The following is a 21647-nucleotide window of genomic DNA, read 5'->3' as shown; positions in this document are numbered from 1 at the left end:
AAAAAACTAAAGTCAAGTTTTTAAATTAAGATTAAGTATCATAGGTGTGGAGTTAGAATCCATCCTTCTAATTCCACCCCAACCCCTTAGAATCTCATACCCACTTCCTCCCCATGGATTCAAACTTGATTCCTTCATGTTTATTTATCTAATGAACCAAACATATTTTGAAAGGTATGGAATTTGAACCTCATACTTATATGGTTTTTCATTCCAATCCATTTCATTCCTAAGTAGTGAACCAAACGACCCCTTAATCTACTATCATGCACCTCCGCCTCATATTACGACTTACGAGTGACGAATATTTGAGGGAGTATCAAGTAATTTCTTATTTTCAAAATGGAAATAATCAGTGACGAATCTAAAAAATCTTCTGAGAGCCATGAGAAGATATTAAAGCTATTTTTACATTAAAAAAAATAAAAATAAAATTAATTTTTCCCTACAAAAATGAAGAAAAATATACAAAAAATAGCGTTTTCCCGTGTCTCGGATCCCGTTACTTAACAAATAGCTTTGCCAATGGAAATAGCTAATAATAAAACTTTACAAGACTCAAATATATGATGGGATTTATTATTTCTTTCACATTTTCATGTATAATAAACTTTAGTTTTATATGTTTAATTATTTATTTTTTCTAACATATCAAGGCATTGAAGACTCCGCCGTTAGAGACAGAGCATCTTGTTAATTTTCAACTCAACATAATACTACGATTACTATTCTACTAATTAATTAAATTATTTTCTTCCTTATTTAAATACTCCGTAATATATAATAAATAAAATAAATAATTTGATAAAAAATGGTATGTGTTTCCAAAAACCTGTGTGAATCACATCTCCTCATGCATCTTCTGTGTATGCCTTAATTTCCCCACATCTTTCTCTCTTCCCCTCACTAAATTCCACCCCACATTTCCTCCATACTCTTCTTCCTCCCTCTCCCTTTTTATTCCCCCCATTTTTTCTATCTTCCCTTCACATTTTTATAATACAACACACACATTAACACACATATAAACTCTCTAATTATTGTTGTTATTATTATGGCTGTTCAAGCTCAATACCCTTCAAATATCCTTCTCTTAAACAGGTTCTTTCCCCTTTTTCCCCTGTTTTTTTTTTATGAATTTGCATAGACTTCATTTATGTAATAAAGTTGATTAATTTCATCAAATTAATGCAGAAATGTGCAAGATAGTAAGAATAACATTCATGGTGCCAACGATTATTCACTCGAACCGCAACCCGGTGGTGGTGGTGGAGGATTTATTGACCAATCTCATATCTTTTTAAACAACAATGGAGGTTTGTTTCCAATTCTTTAAAACCCAATTTGGTTCATTTTCTATTATGGGTCTCTTACGATAAACTTATTATAAGACCGTCTTATATAATCTAAATTTTTGAAACCTTTTTGATTGATATTCTAAAATGGGTATTTCAAAAACTAACTACGATGTGTGATGAATTTATGATGAACTTATCACGAGACGGTCTTATATGGAGTAGTTTCCAATTTTCCAAAACCTTTCTAATATGGGTATTTTAAAAACTAATTAGGATGTTTTTACGATAAAACTTATCACGAGAACGTCTTTTACTATCCGAATTAATATTTCATTCATTTGTTATGCAGTCGGAATTAATCCAAGGAAAAGAAGCAGAGAAATTGCCACAACAAAAACTCATACAACAACAACAACAACAGTTAATTCATTCAATATTTCTCTCCAAAATCAAAATCATCAGTTTATCGATCTTTCGCAACTCCAAAATCATCATCATCAACAACAACACAATAGTGTTGTGTCAACAGGACTTAAATTATCATTTGGAGAACAAAATCATCAACAAAAACAACAACAAATTCAACAAAACCCTGCTCTTTTATCTCTAATCTCTGATGAATTAGCCCTTCAATTCAAGCAACAGAGTGATGAACTCAATTATTTTCTTCATACCCAGGTAATTTATTAGTTCATTAATTTATTTATTACTGTAAAATGGAGATTGCTAGAAATTTGGTACACCAAACGTTTAGAGATGAATAATGTTTACTCGTACTTATTAACATGTACGTGTTGCAGAAGACCTCTTCAAAACGTACCAAAATTTCGCAACTATTTTATGAATTTTTGTACTATATATATTTCTTGTTTTTTCTAACAATAAATTTTTTTTACCGTATCTAAATTTGTGGCAAAATGGAAACAGTCAATAAATGCCATAAATAAATAAGCTTGTGCAAACTTTTGTACTCGTACAATTAATTCATTATTTGATTATAAAATAAAAATATACCCCGTATAATACTTTGTATATCGATTTTTCTGATACTCTTAATCCTACGTCATAGGTTAAAAAAGGTTTTATGGTTTTCTTAAAACGTTTTTACGAAGTTTTTTATTAGTTAGAAAAACCGATAATATATTGCATGATATACGTACAACAGTGTTTTATAAGACACGTAGTGACATTTTTTGTCTATTGATTAAAACTCAGGGTGAACAGTTGAGGCGCACATTAGCGGAGAAGAGGCAAAGACACTACCATACGCTGCTGGGGGCGGCCGAGGAGGCAGTGGCGCGACAGTTTCGAGAGAAAGAAACCGAGCTCGAAAACGCCTCGAGACGCAATGCCGAGTTGGAGGCACGAGCAGCCCAATTAAGCGCGGAAGCCCAAGCATGGCAGGCAAGGGCGCGAGCCCAAGAAGCACAAGCAATGTCCCTTCAGGCCCAAATACAACAAACCATGGTGGGGCCCAGTAATGTAGTCGGAGGGGGTGCATTACAGCAGGATAGAGAGGGGAGTGGGCTACAATGCGCAGGGGATGCGGAGGATGCCGAGTCCCTGTACATTGACCCAGTGAGTGAACGGCGAGTTAACTCACCGATTTGCAAATCGTGTAGGACACGCGCTGCGTCGGTGGTGTTGTTGCCGTGTAGGCACATGTGCGTGTGTGTCCAGTGTGACGACGTCGTACAAGCGTGTCCAGTTTGTTACTCTATTCGGAGTGCTAGTGTTGAGGTCTATCTTACTTGATGTATTGGCCCACCCGGTCCGATCCGATCCGATCCGAAATCAGGCTCGAACCCAGAAACGAGCTCATAAAAATGGGAAAATGGAATTTAGTAATTAAGTAAAAAATAGTTTTAAAAAAAGGATGATAAATAAGGTACTACGATGAGATTAACAATTAATCACGTGTTTTGAAGCCAACCCCGCCAAACAACAAGATATGGTCATTTTCATTTTTGTTTAAAGAAAAAAAAAAATGATTTTTAATGGTAGGGTTGAAGGGTGATCAATTATGTACATGGTTATTTTAGGTTGGAATTTTATTTCACCTTTTTTTTTCTTGAATTTTATGATATAAGAAATTCTTTTATTCATTATATAAATCTACTAGTAGTTGATTTAAGAAGTATGGAGTAATATGGACTAATATTTTGTGTTTAATTATAATGCGTACTTCTCGCATTCTTTGGATATGATGAACGGACATAATCAGTCTATAAAAATTCACATGTAAGTGTTTCATATTAAAAAAATGAGAGAGATCATCGATTTATAAGTTATATCTCATATTCCTAAATGGTTTCATGAATCATGATGGAACATCAGTTTAGTCAACAAAGTGGATTAATTTACTTAAAATATAATTTGAACAAATTATAAAGTTTTAAGTAATTAATCGTAGCAAAAATTACTTAGACATATATTGTCCGTTATTATGTCTATTAATAATACATGCCGACGATTCAACGAGCAAGAAATGAGTAATCTACTAAAGCAATTAAAAACGTAAGTTGTTTGCTTTATCTGTTAAGAAAAAGTTGGTAAAAAATTTGACATATTATTTGTGTTGGCTAGGCTTGCGCATGCAATTTGTTTGGAAAGCTTGCATGTAGCCTATTATTGCTAGAGTTTTGTTTAAATCGTACAGAATTATGTTCTCCGTATTATAGAATTGCTTGATTAAAATGACTATCTCTCTCCAATGTAGGGGATCAATTCATAGCACATGCATGATCGATAGTTATTAGGGCCACTTAAACTTCGACCGCCAGCAACGTACATGGCATTGAATCTTGGCGTTTCCCCATCTCCCTCTCTTCCTCTCTTTATAGGTTACCTATTATTAAGTACGTGAAAACAAATTATTGATTAAAACCGTCTTAATTTAAGACGATATTTGTAACCGAATTAAATAAGACAAAAATAAAGGGAGAGTTATGAGACGTATTAACTCAAAATGGTTTTAAGCAAAACTTATTGTTATGTGAACGAGAGTACTGGATATATATGCAGTATTTACATATTTGGTTATCGACCATATATGTATTTATGTATATCTATATCAGACGATACTCAATAGTTATTTAAAAGCTTGTTAACCATAGTAAAACGATTAGTAAAAATTAATTTATTAGGAACTACAAGTAGGGATGTTCACTTTGGTCAAAACCGTCCGATGGACCGCACCACAAAGACCCGCACACTGGACAACCTCTTACCCCAAAACCGGAGATTGGACCGGTTAGGTGGGGACCCGGACTAGACCAAACCGAAACCCTTTAGGTTCGGGTTTTTTCGGATTTGGACCGGTCCGCTTCTTAGGTAATTTGAGGTTATTTTTTTTGCTTAGACGGGACCGACGCTTACCTTATTTAGTTGGACCCGGAGATTGGACCGGTTAGTATCCGGTCAGGATCAGTCTGGTTTACCGGTCCAGTCTACATTATGAACACCCCTAACGACAGGGGTGTCTAAGGTTCTGTTCGGTCATGAGCGTGGGACTCGAACCTTTAATTTTTACTGTCAACTTTATAATTTTTATTAATGAAATTTAATTCAAACTTTGAAATATAATATATATACTTGTGCATTCAAACCTAATAATAATAATTATAACAATAATAGTAATAGAGAAATTATTATAGAGCAGTGTGATGTTTGATAATGAATAAAGTACTATCTATGAGAAAGTAAGTAATGTGTAGTTGTATGAATGATACTCCCTCCTATTCTACATAACCGTCCCATTGTGAAAATGACACAAGAATTAAGAAAGTGAGTTTAGACCACACAAAACGGACAATGGGACAGTTATGTGAATAGACGGAAATGGAATTGAATTTGGACCACACAACGCTTACCAAAAATAGACAAATGGGACGATTCTGCGATTTTGAAACGGAAATGAAATGGGGACGATTATCTGGAATAGGAGGGAGTAATTGATATGGCATGGCATGAGATGGTGGCATATGCGGTAGATAGCAAAAGAAATAATGTTAGTAATATAGAGCGATGGATGATCCAATCTAATCTATGATAGAGCAATTTAATTAAATTGAAATAATACCCTAATAAAAATGATAAAATTGGTTATCAAAGGACAGTTGTGATGGTTTCTTACAAGAAGAAGATAGAGTAAGGTGATGATAGTGATTCCTTGATTTTGCAATTGGACAGCGCAAAGGCCGCCCCCAACAAATATTACATATATCACCATGATAGATACCCCGTCCCGTCCTATTAAACAAAAAATGTTATGTCTATAAATCTATATTATTAGATTATCAATTTATCATCACTATTACTTGTCTTTAATGTATTGTATCCTAATCTTAGTCAAGAATCAACATGTTTAGCTGCCGTGTCTTGTAATGTGTAATTAACACAACTTAGTGCTAATTATCACATTAATTTAACAATTGTAAAACCTAAGAGGATAAGCTAAATACTATTTTGTTTTGACCAATAAATAATTTAGACTAAATCGAAGGTTATACTAAAAAATGTCCTTACACATATGGGTGAAAACTCATAGTTACAAGAATTGGTCTAACATTCATTTCAATTATGTTATGTATATTATTATGATCATTGTTCGAGGGTGCTTATGAATTGAACTAATTGATATATGAATAAAATTTAAACTTAAATGGATTGGTGTAGTATTTATATAGGAAGCGACACTTAATTTTTAAGAGACGGATTAAAGTCGAGGCGTACCATATTGGGGGCAGTTCCCTCACTGAACATTAAAAAAATCGAAATCTTTATGTGAAATTTCTTATATTTTTTTCCTTTGTTTATCCAACATTAAATCATGACTCCGTCATTGAATACAGGTTACTATAGCCATCAACATATAATTTAATTTTAGTATATTTACTCACTAACTCATTGGTCAATTAATGAATAGTTTGAAGATAATACAAAAGAAACAGTTGATCTTTGTTGTCCCATTGACGACACTACCTTGGGGCTTAGGGTAATAATTTAAAGTAGAAATTACATATCCCTAATTGAAAGAGTGAAGAAAATTAGAAAGGAATGCATGCACCAATAAAGAGCCTCACGCGGACATTACAAGGAAACTTTGACGCAGAGATGAAGAAAATAAAGGAAGGAAGCAAAGGAAGATTACGTGGGAAAGTGAATAAATTTAACCAAAAGCATGATAATACTACAAGTGTGGGCAAGTGCCGGTTTAAATAATTCATACATACACTGCTAAATGCTAAACACAAGAAAAGCAATGTGCCCATCACAATATCACTACCAACTCATTAGTGCTCCTCTACCATCTTATTTGGTGAAACATTAATCTTTACCCTTTATTTTTAGTGTTTCGTAAATGTTAATTAGCTTAACTTGTAAAGCTGTTAACTAATGAATGGGCAAATTAGAAAAGCTATACAGAAATGATGCACAATAATCTTTTGACATTGGGAAACCGAGATTCTGTTTTCTTTAGCGTTAACTCAGTTTAATACGGTATTTATTTAGTCCAGTTCAATTCAACTTAATTTACGCTTTTAATCGAAAAGAACGGGACTCGACACACACAAAAGACTATATACAATTATACATAATATTAATGATATATAAGTTGATAAGCTGGAATCAAATTCTCTAAAGTTACGTTTATGCGTAAGCAACTAACCACATGGTTTGATCGTACCACATTCTCCAATGTAAAATTAGCCTCGTCGTTGCTGATTATGATTCCTTTCATGGTTAACAACAAATAATCTATACCTTATTGCAAACAAATTGCCTGTTTTTAGCCTGTAAAGATTCGTCTTAATTAGGCACAACACCAATTTCTTGATCAAAGCCCTTATTTCTTTTGCTTACAACAAATCAATAGACAAATATTAAGTTTATAAGCTGAAAATATATGCCCTTTTTTATGTATAAAAATAAAGTAATAAACACAATAATGTTGAGACTAAAAAATGTCGTCTAAATATTCCGGTTAGAAACAGAAAATAGATGCACAAAACAGCTTACACAAATTCTTCTTTATGATAGATTTATTTTAAATTAGTATGGAATTGAATTACCTTGCATTTTAACTTTTTTATTTTATTTTTAGTGTCAAGGAAGATTACAAGGGCGAATATGGTGTTGACGAGGTTTGAACCCAGGTCATAGTACCACATCTCAACACTTAACCGGCTAAACTTGACATCTCCAATTAGGACTTACAATAGGCGTAATGTCTTATTATATTGTCCTAAATGCTTAACAAATACGAGTATATAACCATTACATATTATACTTGCTCCATCCATTTCAATAATTTAGTGAACCTATTTCATTTTTTATATCGTCTTTGACCAATAATCACTCTTTGAAAGTGATAATGAAATATATTTTACTTCAAATTTGTTGGATGTAAAGCAATCTTTCATATCATATTATCATTAGTGACATATATGGATGGTATAATTGATGTTTTAGCTTTAATTAGACAAGATTTAACACTAAGTCATCATTTAACATGAAAAATATCGATTTATTTTAATAAGGGTATACTCCATATAACAAGCAAGAAAGCATAAATTGGACAAGGTCAGAAATTCAAAAGTGAAATGGAATTAAATCAAGAGAAGAGTAGGGTATATGTATTTAATATGATGAATATTTGGGGAGCAACCACTTTCCAGTATGCATTGCATGATACGTACCATGTTCAAAGGCTCATCACATGACTTCTCTGAATTTAGAGCACTGTCACAGTGCACGATTTGCTCTAACTATATCAGATTTCAATTATGGTGGTTGATGTTTTTACATTATTTTGGCATTTGGCATAAAGCTACGCCAAACACCTTGAACCAATTGATGCCCCATCTTACACACTATGTGTGTACTTTAATCATTCACATTAGCATTACACGATAGCATTACACGATAGCCGTTAACTGGTAAAGTCATTAGGCGTCTTATTATAACAAAAGAAAGAAAAGATAGAAGAGAACGTAAAGAAAAAACAAACAGATGTACGTGGTTTACTAATGATGTGGTATTAGCTACATCCATATGTATAAAGGAGAAGAGTTTTATTGATATTGAGAAGATTACAGATTTCAGAGTGCTGATTTGCTATGATATGAATAATTGCTAGGATGCGGCTTTGAGAGTTTATGTAATACTCTCTAAGGACAATACATTTATATTCGTAACAAAGTATTCGTAACAAATTAGGAAAGCCTTAATAAGATAACGTTCGTGTGATAGTTAACCGAAGTAGCGGCTAACAGATTCAAGATACACATACAACACATTTATATTCGTAACAAATTCGTTCAAAATTCATGAATGTTTTTATTTTTTAAGTCCTTTACACCAAAGACATCATGATCAAACTCCATACTGACTAGTCCATCCTTTATGTTGATATGTCACATATGTGAATCTTAGAAAGATGTCGATCATTGACATTGTGAATTGCACTCCATCATATTTGACTAGATTCAATAATAATTCTATATTTTAAAAACATAGTCATGTGTATTCTAGGAGTATAGGAAGTAACACCAAAATATAAAAGCAACACATAATAATGATGACTTGAAATTTTGCATTTAGTACCCAAATGTCTAATTTGCTAGAAAAAGGGGTCAAACTCGGGTTTATAACTCCTCACCTAACAACGTTTTGATCAAAGTTTGTTTTCTTACATAAACAACTATCGAGTACTACAGTTGTAAATTTACTTCGTTGATAAGTTAGAATTCCTTATTGTCTTAAAGTCGTAGTGATTTCTATGACAATTTATACAAGTTTAGTAGGTCTTTTTTAGAACTTATAATAATGCCTTGTTCTTTTAAGTTGAATGGAGCTGAACTGATCAATCAAATTGAGTTGAAGTGAACTGAACTGGACTGAAGTGAGCTGAATGAAGCTGAACTAAATTAAAATTTGCTGAAATAAATAGAGCAAAATAAACTAAGCTGAACTAAAGTAAGCTGAAATTTAAATCGAAAAGAACAAGGCCTAAGTGTGAAATTATTAAGAAAACATATATCTAATTAATGCTTATTACTAATTGTGATTTGTGTTGATTAAATCTATTTCGTGACGAAAACGTTCTGAATAACGATTTGTAGCACAAATTATGATCAGTCATTTACTAAACAAGCGGTTAAATATGAATACAATGAGAATATGAGATTCGAATCTCGATCTAAAAATATAAATCACGGTAATCAGCTAAATCTCGACTCAAACAAGATTTCTTATCAAATTCGACTCAACTCATCATCTTCCTTAGTCACTTTCATTAGTCCTTAACCAAATAAATAGGTAGACACGGTTTGTAAGTGGAGGGAGGAGTACAGAAAAAAGGGTGAAACAGTGAAATAATAAATCACAAAATCACAAAATGTAAGACTTGTACAATCAATGTACTAGTCCTACATAGCTAAGAAAAAGAGGTACCAGGTAGCCATTAGCATTCATATGGACCATCAACTCTATATGAAATCAAATGGAAAGTTTGGCCTAAACAATGCACAAGATTATTGATTTTGTCAAACCTTTCACTATTCTAAACATTGACCAACTATTCTAGACTTGTAGTACGTTTAATGACTTTAATCTTAATACACATAACGTTCGGTTGTCTTCTTTGTATGGCTAATTGCATACGTTGCTCGTGATCACTTTTATTTATGTTAATAATTGCCATATGGAATTTAGTGTAGGATATGATCATATTTTATTTTGGTACAAAGGATATGATCAAATGAAAATGGATTTATCGAGTATTTAGTACTTTAGAATTTCTATTTCTAATTGTTGCTTTATTAAGTTGAGTAAAATTTAATGACGGAAGATAGTTTTGATTATAACGGCCTAATAAGTATATTGAACTTATTCCTCAAAAAATAAGTATATAGAACTTAGTTTTCTAATTAAAACAGGTGAATAAGACCATTTTTTTAATATTCAAAACCAAAAATACCGTCACACTATAGTCGGTTTAAAATGACTCCGCACCTAAATATAATATGTTAGCAAATTTGTATAAACTATTGAAAAAAAAAAAAAAATTAATCAAACAGATAGCAAAATTTATGATAATACTTCTATACGTCAATTGCACACAAAGCTTATTGTAAACGGGTCGTAACAACAAACGTTAACTGTTCAATGTCGTAACAATATAAATTATCCACAGTGACGGTATTGAATTTAATCTGACCTCTTATTTATTATTGTAACCACATATAATGAATTGGGCCTCCTTATTCAAATGTTAAATTCAAATGACGGTATTGAAATTGTAAATATGATATTGTTGATGCCTAATTACTAAATAAATGTTTTTGTCTCGTAATAATTCTTTGTAAGACTTGTATTTTTTTTTTTTAAAAAAAAAAAAGAAAATTAGTACCGGTACTATTTTAATAATCGTTAAAATCTTTACCATGTGTATTTTTTTAACATTATAATTATATGAATATGCTTCTAATTTTGCTAAATTTTCTATATTTCTTAACATTATGAATTATAATTATATGAATCTGCTTTAATTCTTATCAAGACTTGTATTTTTTTTATAATAGGAATGTTATTTGGGTACCTATCAAGAAGGAAATCAGTACAAATAATTTTTTGTTTTATTCAATTTGTAATTTTTTGTAATTGTTTTGGTTCAGATTTATTCCTAATATTTTAGGAAAATATTTATGTTTAATATGTAATTGTCGAAAAAGTTGAAACTAAAATTAAAATATCCTAAACTCAGTAGTTTGAAAAGGAAAAAAAAATGCAAATCAAGTAAAACATAGGATATAGAGTAATTAAATGTGTATAATGAACATGAGGGTCCTATCTTAAATTTTTTTTCTTTTCAATCCATAAAAATCATGGACCAATAGGAGGCCTTTAATTGTTTCAACTTTTATAGTAAAGGGATTTTAAGAAAAATCATCTTTTTTAAATTGTAAGGTTTGTATTTTTATTTGACTTTCGTTTTACTATTATAAATCTGTAAAATTTTGAGCCTTAGTATTTAAAAGTAACTATTTTTTTTCAAACCAAATTTAAATCATTCCAAATTTATTTTATTTAGAAATGATTAATGTTATCAAAAATCTACATTATTTTTATTAATCTTTTAATATATATTTTTGCAAATTCAGACGGATACACAGAGCATCGAAATAAATATTTTATAAAATTATATAGTATAGAAATATTAGAAATTAAATAAATATATGAGTACATTAAAAACTGGCAAATAAATGTACTCTAAAATATTGTTGCATCATTGGGTACCAGTGTACCACACAAAATTTGATCATAGCAATTAAATTAACAACTGGGTCCCCCACTACTATGAAAAAGAACTTCTCTCCCTAAATTTAAGTAACCAATAGAAAATCTTAAAAAGACTTAGCTTTTATATATAGAGATTTTTTTTTTTTTTGTAGTGGTGAAAGAATGCAACTGTTACCTTAGATACACACTGGATAACCCTCGAATAAACGTAAATCTATTTTAGAAAAAAATTACTCCATAATTTATGTATTTTTACTCCACCGAAAGGGAGGATCCCTAATCCCTAAAGTAAACGAGGAAATAATAGTGAGATAAAGAAAGTAAGAAAGGTAGAAGTTAGAAATGGCATAAAGTTGGGCCATTGTTGACATACAGGTTTGTCGGTACGTTAATGGGCCTCACGTCATAACCCACATGACCAAGGAAACCACGTACAACATACAAGTGTACACCCTCTTTTTTTTGGGTTCAAACTCTTATCCCACTCCAACCAAGGCCATGTTAACACACATTCAAATATTCAATAGTCATACCACCAAGGCACCAACCAACTAAAAATACTCCTTCAATTACTAAATTTCCACCACTATCTTATAATTTCACCAACAATAGATTATAAAAAAAATTTATAAAATTTTTTAGGGAAAAAACTAATAAAATATTGGTTAAAGAGATAGAGTGTGGTGATTATTTTCCTTTTTAAGAAATTTAGAAATTTCACATGTTATGTAAAGTTAGTCGAACACTAGAAAGGGGTGATTATTTTATTTTATCTTTTTAGGAAATGTTGTTTATTGGCTAATTATACAAGGACTCATAATTTTAATTTTAATACGGAGAAGTAATTTTAATACAACATAATGTAAATCTCACGAGATAAAAATATCCATTCAATCATACCATTAACCCTTTCTATTAACAAGAATTCAAATTTGATTTCATAACTTTGCTCGGCCATAAGGTTGGGGTTCGATTCTTATCCGCGACATAGTTCAGTCATTTAAAAAAATAAAAAATACGTAAAAAATAAAAAATATTTATGCATATGAGCTACACTAGTCTCCTAGAAAATTATAGTCTATGAACTGATTATACTAACATCCAATTTGCTTGATTTTTGGCTCTCTGTCAATATAATTATTTCATTTATCAATCCTTGACCTATTAATGAAATTAATGTAACTATAATTATTGCAAATTATAGATACATAACTTGGTATTTATCTATTACCATTAGGCATTATTTATTTTTTCAAATTTATAATTTTATAAATCACAAACAACAAAAAAGATCACAAACAATGGAGTAATTTATTACTATGAATTAATCAATGTTTTTATTTTAAAAAAAATTGTTTCAAACTGTAACATAATTTAATAAACTCCTTAATAATTATTTCTCTGTACTACCTTAATAATTATTTCTCTGTATACTTATAAGCTTGTCTGGTATCCATGGAATAATTAGGGGTAAATTTTATTTGGGTGATAATTACTGGGAAAATTAATTACAGGGGTAATGAGTTCTTTGATGATAAGTTTGACATATAAGAGTAATGATTACTGAGGAATGTTTTACTCCCTTAATCATTACTCAGGGAGGAGGGTGGGTAATGTATTACCTCTTCATGAGGTAATAGATTCGGGAGGTGAAAAGTTACTCTTATACCAAACATGAAAAATGCACCTCATATATAACTCTCTTATTCATTCCCTTTTTTTTACCCTCAATCCAAGCAAGTCCTAAAAAGAAGAAGGTAAGGAAAATCAATCTCTCAAAATAGAGGTAAGGACGAGGATAGTTAAAATTATGAATTGGTAGTGGTATGTTTGGCGCTATTCCAAGCCAATGAAAGTGAACCAATGAAGTTGCAATCACAATTCACAAATGCTAATATACATTGGCATGAGTGTCTTTTATGAAAATAGGTAAGTTGGAAAAAATTGCGCCAAACAAGGTGGTACAACGCAAAATGGTACCAATTGGGCAGAAATCCTTGGCATAATTATGAAAATGGAAAAACAAAAACGTATCAATAAAGGAGGTTTGGTATAGTTGGGAAGATTGCAAATTGAATTATGGATGGATTGATGTGGGGTTGATTAGTGATTACTTGTTAATTTGAAATATGAGAGATTGACTCGTTGAGCTACTAAATTTTGTGTAGTTTTAGTGAATGTGTTTGTGTACAACCATGAAACATCTAAAATTATCAAATGTTTAAATGTGTTGCATTAATTGCTATTTAGGCTATTAAGTCAATGAGGAAGCTAGGATTTGCAATTAGAGAGGGTGAGAAAATTTAGCGGGGCAAATAAGTAATGAAATAACTTAAACTTGAAAAAAATCATAGATCAAATATTATGACCGATATGCGCATGGATTTGTTATATTCCCTCCGATCCAGACAGATGTAAACATAAGCAAAAAGTGGCTATTTAAGAAAATGTGGAATGTAAGGGGTAAAGTAGGAAATATTGATTGGGACCACATGAATTTAGGTGGATTAAATAAGTAGTTGGTGAGTGGGTGAGTGGATGATAAAATTGTAAATAGGTAGTGGATGTAAGGGTAAGTTTGTCATTTTCCATGCCAAATATGGTATGTTTACATTGGTCTGGTTCGTCCATTTTAGGGAAGTGTTTACATCTGTCTGGATCAGAGGGTACATTTCTAATTTAATTCCACTTTAGAAAATATATTTAATCTATAAACCATTATTAAAAGGCTAACCTAAAAAAGCCACGTAGACAATGCCACATGGTATGAAAAAAAGCCACGTATGCAATAATAATGTGACTTAGCAAACTAATATGACATGAATTATCAATTTATTATTATATTGCATTAATTTAATTCACTTATTTTCTTTACAAATCCATCCATATTCCATTAGCTTTAAACTTAATTAACTCAAAAAAAAAAACTACAAAAAAAAAATACGCATTAATTATAAGTTAATAATTTCAAAATATTTCATATGGAGTAGTATTATATGTATTTGAAATAAAAAAAACCGAATACATGAAATTAAGAACGAAGAAGAATAAATGAAGTTGAAAACAATTTTTTTTTTTGTATCTATACAATATAGTTAAAAAGCTACTTAAAACATTTAATTTTAATCCACATGTCAATTTTTTATTGGTAAATACTAATTCATCTATATTGATTACTTGATTATTTATTTATACAACATTATAAAAGTCTAGATTATGTATTAAAAGGTTATCTTTAAACTGACACATGCTTATAAGTACAAAAAAAATAAAAAAATATTAATTGCAAACATAAAAATAAATTAATACAAACTCTTTATTTTCCTCTCATAAATTTGGTTATTAATCTACTTATTTATTTAACCTTTAATTTCTTTTATTTAATAGGATGGTTTTTTGGTTTTCTCTCACCATCATTATAATTTGTAGTTATCATAATTTTTTTATCTCGCTTTTAATTCACAAAACTGTTCCTCTTCTCTCGAATATATTGTTGAAATTAATCAATAATTAATAACAAAAAGTTCCCTATATAATTATTATAACAATCCTAATTTTCATTTTTATTCAAAAAGTTGGTAGGTAAAGTATATATACATAGATAATTAAATGAATTCTTTCGTTTTATTCTTATCTATAAAATATTATTAAAAGGCTAGCCTAAAAATGTCACGTAGACAATGCCCCGTGAGATGAAAAAAAGCCACGTACACAATAATAATGTGACTTGGCAAACTAATATAGTAATATGACATGGATTATCAATTTATTATTATATTGTAATAATTTAATTCACTTATTTTCTTTAAAAATCCATCCATATTCCATTAGTTTTAAACTTAATTAACTCGAAAAAAAAATTACAATAAAAAATTACGCATTAACTATAAATTAATAATTTGAAAATATTTCATATGCAGTAGTATTATATGTATTTGAAATAAAAAAACTGAATACATAATAAATTAAGAACGAAGAAGAATAAATGAAGTTAAAAACAAACAAAAAAATTGTATGTCACTAATTTACTATTGTTTTTTTTTTTTTTTTTTTTTTGAAAGGCACTAATTCACTATTGTTGTTACTATAAAAAAAATAATATACTATAACTTTGTTGTATATAGAAGATGTTCTACAGAAGTAATTAATCAACAAATGAGTATTAAAGATCATATAAAATATTTTCTTAGGAAAATATAAAATATATGGAAAATAAAATATTTATTTAATTTAAGTAATTTACAAACAAATACTGTAAATACTAAAGTGAAATTAAACACTAATAATAGAATTTTAAAAGGATAGTAATACTATGTATTTAGTTCATGAAATTATTTCACGTGAAGGATAAGGTTTTGTAAAAGAAATTTTTTTTGCATTGTTTAGCAATATATTTAGTAAGTAAAACTAAAATAATTATATTTATAATTTTGTGTTCATGGTGAATTTAAATGAGACCTTCTCCATTCCACTTTTATTGTTTAATTATCCTTTAAAATTTATTCCAAATTAATTGTTTTTTCAAAATTTAGTATGATAATGGCTTAACTATCAGTATCTATATAATATAATAAAAAAAAGGCAAGATGAGTAGTTTATTATGTTACGTGTGTCATGTTATTGAACAATTTTAAGTGTCATATCTATACAATATAGTTAAAAGGTTACTTAGAACATTTAATTTTAGTCCACTTGTCATTTTTTTTATTGGTTAATACTAATTCATCTATACTGATTACTTGATTATTTATTTATACAATAATATAAAAGGCAAGATTATGTATTTAGTCGTCTTTAAAACTGTCACATGCTTATAAGTACAAAAAAATTGAAAAAGTATTAGTTGCAAACACAAAAAATAAATTAATACAAACTCTTTACTTTTCTCTCATAAATTTGGTTATTAATCTATCTATTTAATTAACTTTAATTTCTTTTATTTAATAGGATGGTTTTTGGGTTTTCTCTCACCATTATTATAATTTGTAGTTACCATATTTTTTTTTATCTCCCCTTTAATTCAAAAAATATTTATTCCCCCCTCGAATAAAGTTTTGAAATTAATCAAATAATTAATAACAAAAAGTTTCTTATATAGCTATTATAACAATCCTAATTTCATTTTTATTCAAAAAGTTGGTAGGTAAAGTATACATACATAGATAACTAAATGAATTCTTTTGCCTTTTATCCTTATTATTTTTTGAATTAATCTATACTATGTAATTAAAAGGTTAGGAAAAAAATTTAATCATGTCATTATCAATAATTGCTAAAAATTTAATTTTACTCCATGTCACTTCCAATAATTGCTACTACACTTAACCAATTTAATATATGAACTTTATAAGATTGTTGGTGTACTCTTATTAATATGGCACAATAAATATTTTAATGATTTTTAACATATCTAAAACATTTAATTTTATTCCACGTCACTACCAATAATTGCTACTGCTTAACTAATTTAGTATATGAATTTAATAAGATTATTGGTGTACTCTTATTAATATGGCACAATTTAACATTTAAGAATATAAAAAGATAAAAAAAAAAGACATTGACAAAAAAAAAGGCAAGGTTATGAACTCATTCACGGTAAAAAAAAATAGGCATAAATAGTCTTATATATAAGGCTAAGTTTTTTATGTACATCCTTCTAAAGGCTAGAATGTTTTTTTTTTTTTTTTTTTTTTTTTTTTTTTTGGTGGAAATCCTAATGTTTATTAATCTTTCAAAATAGTTTTGTATTATAATTATCTTTGTCTTCAATTTATACTTAATTAATTTAGCATTTAACTTTATAAGATTGTTAGTGCACCCTAATTAAGATGGTATAATAAATATTATAATGTTTTTAGCACCTAAGATTATGAGGAGATAAATATAAAAAGACATAGACAAAGAAAACAAAGAGGTAAGATCATGAACTCGGAGTAAATAAAGAGGCATAAATTAGTCTCTATATATAAGACTAATTTTTCTATGTACATCCTTGTAAATGCAAGTTTTTTTTTGGAATCCTAATGTTTTGTATTCTCTCAAAATAGTTTTGAATTATAATTATGTTTTGTCTCTAATTTTATTATTTAGTTTAATTGTTCTTATCAAACTATTTTAACCGACTTATAATGTGAACAATTTTCAGATATGGTTATTTGGACCAAGAGCAATCATAATGAAGATATGCTTTCCGATCGATTCTTCGTAATCCGTGGCGTCACGAATATAGACTATTTACATTACTTACAACTTACAAGTGAGCTTTTCATCGGTGGGTATGATAAGCACATGTAAGAGTAATTGTTTGACTAATTATATAACTATTAATTTTTAGCTTAAGTAGTTGGATACTCCGTATTATATATCCAACATGGTCATTATATAGTAGTTATTAAAAAGGTATTTGTTACCGAACATAATTCTATTATTTCATATGTTATGTTAATTGTGTCAAATTTCGAAATATATAAATATAAGTACTCATATATAGGACATTCTTTTAACTGGATAGTATAGATTATTTATGATAATTTCTTTGTTCCTAAAAATTTAAAGACTACTTTTAAATATTAAAAGATTAATTGCAATAAAAAATTTCACCTTAATATTTAAAATGGCCCGTGCTTTTACACGGGTACAAAAACTAGTTCTTATTTACAACCCTAAGGATAGTATTCATCATTAACTCATCTTTTAAGAAGATGAACTTATAAGATATGGAGTAGCTTCTATTGTTTTACATATTCCCTATTTGGTTAACTAATAATTCTCCAAAAAAGTGTTACCACTTATATAAATATTTTAGTATCATATTACAATCTTTATGTTTGTCAACTTTCAATCAATACTTGAAATTTTAAACGGAAAAGTCACATCTTACTATCTTAGTGTGAAAAGGAGGGGTACCTAATAATAATAATAGTGAAATATGACACATGTCAATGGAATTCGCTCTCTTTTTCTCTACAGAGTGTCTTTTTGTGTTAATTTAATTTGACATTTACATGAAATCGAATTTATCACGGAGTATATTTTTCCCATAAAGCTAAGGACGAAACATAACCAGCAAGACACCTAAATGCCGAAATCGACATAAGGTGATAATAGTTGTTATCCCCACATTCCCTCCTCTACAATAAAAATGATATAGTGCATAACTTGGATTATCATACAATCACAACTCCTTAAATCGTTTTGCTATTAGAAAAATGCACCTCCAATTAGTCTCACCGATAAAGTCATTGTAATCAGGCCTAATCCTGATCTTTTTTTTTTTTTTTTTTTTTTTTTTTTTTTTTTTTTTCAAAAACAGTAAAATAAGTCAATTACATAAGCGAGACCCTAGGAAAAATAGTACATTAGAATCCCTTTTCAAACTTGAGCCCTGAACCATTCGCCTTCTAAACAACCTTCAGAACCGAGTTGATCGTATCGGTTGTTTTCTTAATTTTAATATAAGGGTAAACAAAATAGCAATGTGCCATGGTGGTATGGTAAATTGACTATACTTGAGGGGCCATAACGCAGGCAAAGATAGTGATTAGTGATCCATGCACATATACATACACAACACAACACACAATGGGGTAGACAATCATACAAGACATGAAAGATAAATGAATGCAATATAATTGTGATTTTTCCAAACATCATAGATAGTACTTGCTCTGTTGTTTTGTGAATTGTGATATCACCAAAAGTATAACCTAAAGCTGATTGTGCAGTTTCTTGCTTGTGCCCTTGTTAGGTAGATCTGTTATTAAGTTTCCCATGTTACCTCTATTAGTGATTCCCTGCCAAACAACTCCTTCCTTACTCTTTAGTCCTTTTATCAATTAACTCATCTTATTGACCTCAACATGCATTATGCATAGTTGGTTGTTCCAACTTCCTTAGCCTAACTCTTAAGGTACTTATTGTACTCTAATTATTATTAGTAATGAAAAAATTTCCGGGTCGGTTTTTAGTACTACACATAGATTAAACTTGTGTTATAAGTCTAATAATGTGCTACGATTAGAGCAGGCAAATTTGAGCCGATCAACCCCCACCGAAGAGAACCCCAAAATTTAGCAACCTGAAACCAACTCGACACCCAATGATTAGTGATCAGAACTTGAACCCAACCCGACCCGATATGAACCGGATCCTGTTATGCGCAGCGTGAATATCTTTCTGTTGGGCCTCTGCTGCATCTGTGTCCACTGCTCATAATAGTATGATATTGTCCGCTTTGGGCCAAGCCCTCACGGATTTACTCTTGGGCGCCTTCCCAAAATGCCTCGTACTATTATATTATCTAGACACTTATAAAGATGATCTTCCATCTTTATTCTATCGATGTGGGACATGGGTTTGCACCCTAACAAATCCTCCTCTCAAACCAAGGACCATCATCTTGACTCGTACCTTGACCTCCATGGAGAACTTCAACTTCCCACACCCTACAACTCCAACTTTGTTTTAGACACCCCCTTAGCATCACTAAGACTTAACCTCCCCTTAAACGACACACCATGTGTCTACCCAGGGGTCTACTGTCCCTCCATGGGACTCTGTGCTACACTTGCGTACCAAACTCCTCTGCATCCAATATAACCTGGATTTGGTCCTCCCGTCTCACGGTAACTACCGTGAGACCGATTTTGCCTCCAGTAAGCCTCAGCCCACCCCACCGGGTCGCTGACGATCTTCTCTTGGATGGCCTGCCGTCTCACAACTGTGAGACCAATGTCAGAGTCCCGCGTCTTATAGTGTACGCCACCTTCAAGTCTTGTCTCTATGCTTTACCAACGTACCTCTCATAGACTTGAGCTTTGAAAACAGTCTGCCAGATCGAGCCCATGCGTCCATGACTCACGAATGCTATCTGTCCCGCTCCCCAAACTCCACCATTTGTACGTCACGGGGCCTATGCCCAAGTTTTTTTAACCTTGGGCTCTGATACCACTTGTTGTGCGGAAGCGTGAATATCCTTCTGTTGGGCCTCTGCTGCACCGGTGTCCACTGTCCATAATAGTACGATATTGTCCGCTTTGGGCCAAACCCTCACGGTTTTACTCTTGGGCTCCTTCCCAAAAGGCCTCGTACTATTATATTTTGTAGACACTTATAAAGATGATCTTCCATCTTTATTCTACCGATGTGGGACAAGGGTCTGCACCCTAACAGATCCGATAGTGACTCCATAACATTGATGACTCGATACTTATTAAGCTTAATATTGATACAAGTGAAGCTGATTTAGTGTTTAACATGATATGTTTGACTTAATAACAAAGTAACCAACTCCAAACCCAACACGATCCGACCGAGTGACCGACTCTAGTGACACGATTGTAGAGCTAAAAGTTGGCACATGGACTGTTGGGCTAGCGCGCCCAAGCACGGGCCATGACATATTTTAGCACACCACGACCAAGCACGGTACGACAAGCCATGGGCTGTGGGGCGTGCCTGACCGGAGTTTTAGAAAGAAGACTATGCCTAGGCCAAGAACGACACGACCCACCCACACACACTCAAAATACAAAGAAATAATATTGAAGTGGGGAAATTGCTAGAGCATGCTCAAGCAATGCACAACACGACATAGCACGCCATGGGTCGTGGGCCGTACATGTGCCGCCATTTCCATCTCACTAGCACGACCCGACACGACACAAAGCCTGCCTTCACGTGCCTAGGTTGTACCATTTTCTCCTCCAGACACGTGGACCAGCACGAGGCACGACTCGACACGACACAAAGCCCACCTTATTCTTGTGCCTAGGCCGTGCCATTTTCTCCTCCAGGAATGGTGGTCAGACACGACTCGACACGACCCACTTCCATCTCTACCCAATTGCAACCTCTAGTTATGATTGATATAAATAACGACTTAATATAGATATCTAGAAATCAATAGCTGTTTTCTTATCATCTCAATTATGTGAAGGAAAATTTGAGAGATGGATAACAAAATATGTTATCATCCTTATCAATTATAATCATTAAAGAGTTTTACACATTAAACTATCTTTAGCAGTTATCATCCCAAAA

General features: G+C 31.1%; 1 protein-coding gene across 1 annotated transcript; it reads left to right on the top strand.

The window, feature by feature from the left end:
* Positions 1-813: 813 nt before the first annotated feature.
* Positions 814-3432, top strand: LOC141653698 (BOI-related E3 ubiquitin-protein ligase 1). The gene is made up of 4 exons (XM_074461537.1): positions 814-1101; positions 1195-1316; positions 1648-1976; positions 2514-3432. The coding sequence occupies exons 1-4, from the start codon at positions 1055-1057 to the stop codon at positions 3051-3053; spliced, it is 1038 nt and encodes a 345-aa protein (XP_074317638.1). The 5' UTR covers positions 814-1054; the 3' UTR covers positions 3054-3432.
* Positions 3433-21647: the final 18215 nt, after the last annotated feature.

Source organism: Silene latifolia, chromosome 4 (genome assembly GCF_048544455.1).
Source record: "Silene latifolia isolate original U9 population chromosome 4, ASM4854445v1, whole genome shotgun sequence".
NCBI classification, from domain to species: Eukaryota; Viridiplantae; Streptophyta; class Magnoliopsida; order Caryophyllales; family Caryophyllaceae; genus Silene; species Silene latifolia.
The sequence above is the reverse complement of the archived record's forward strand: the minus strand, read 5'-3'. Positions and strand labels throughout refer to the sequence as shown.

Excerpts from the sequence above, each read along its gene's own strand:
- LOC141653698 (XM_074461537.1), top strand. The coding sequence starts at position 1,055 with ATGGCTGTTCAAGCTCAATACCCTTCAAATATCCTTCTCTTAAACAG. Across the intron at positions 1,102-1,194 it reads AATATCCTTCTCTTAAACAG|AAATGTGCAAGATAGTAAGA; the intron begins GTTCTTTCCCCT and ends AAATTAATGCAG. Across the intron at positions 1,317-1,647 it reads CTTTTTAAACAACAATGGAG|TCGGAATTAATCCAAGGAAA; the intron begins GTTTGTTTCCAA and ends TTTGTTATGCAG.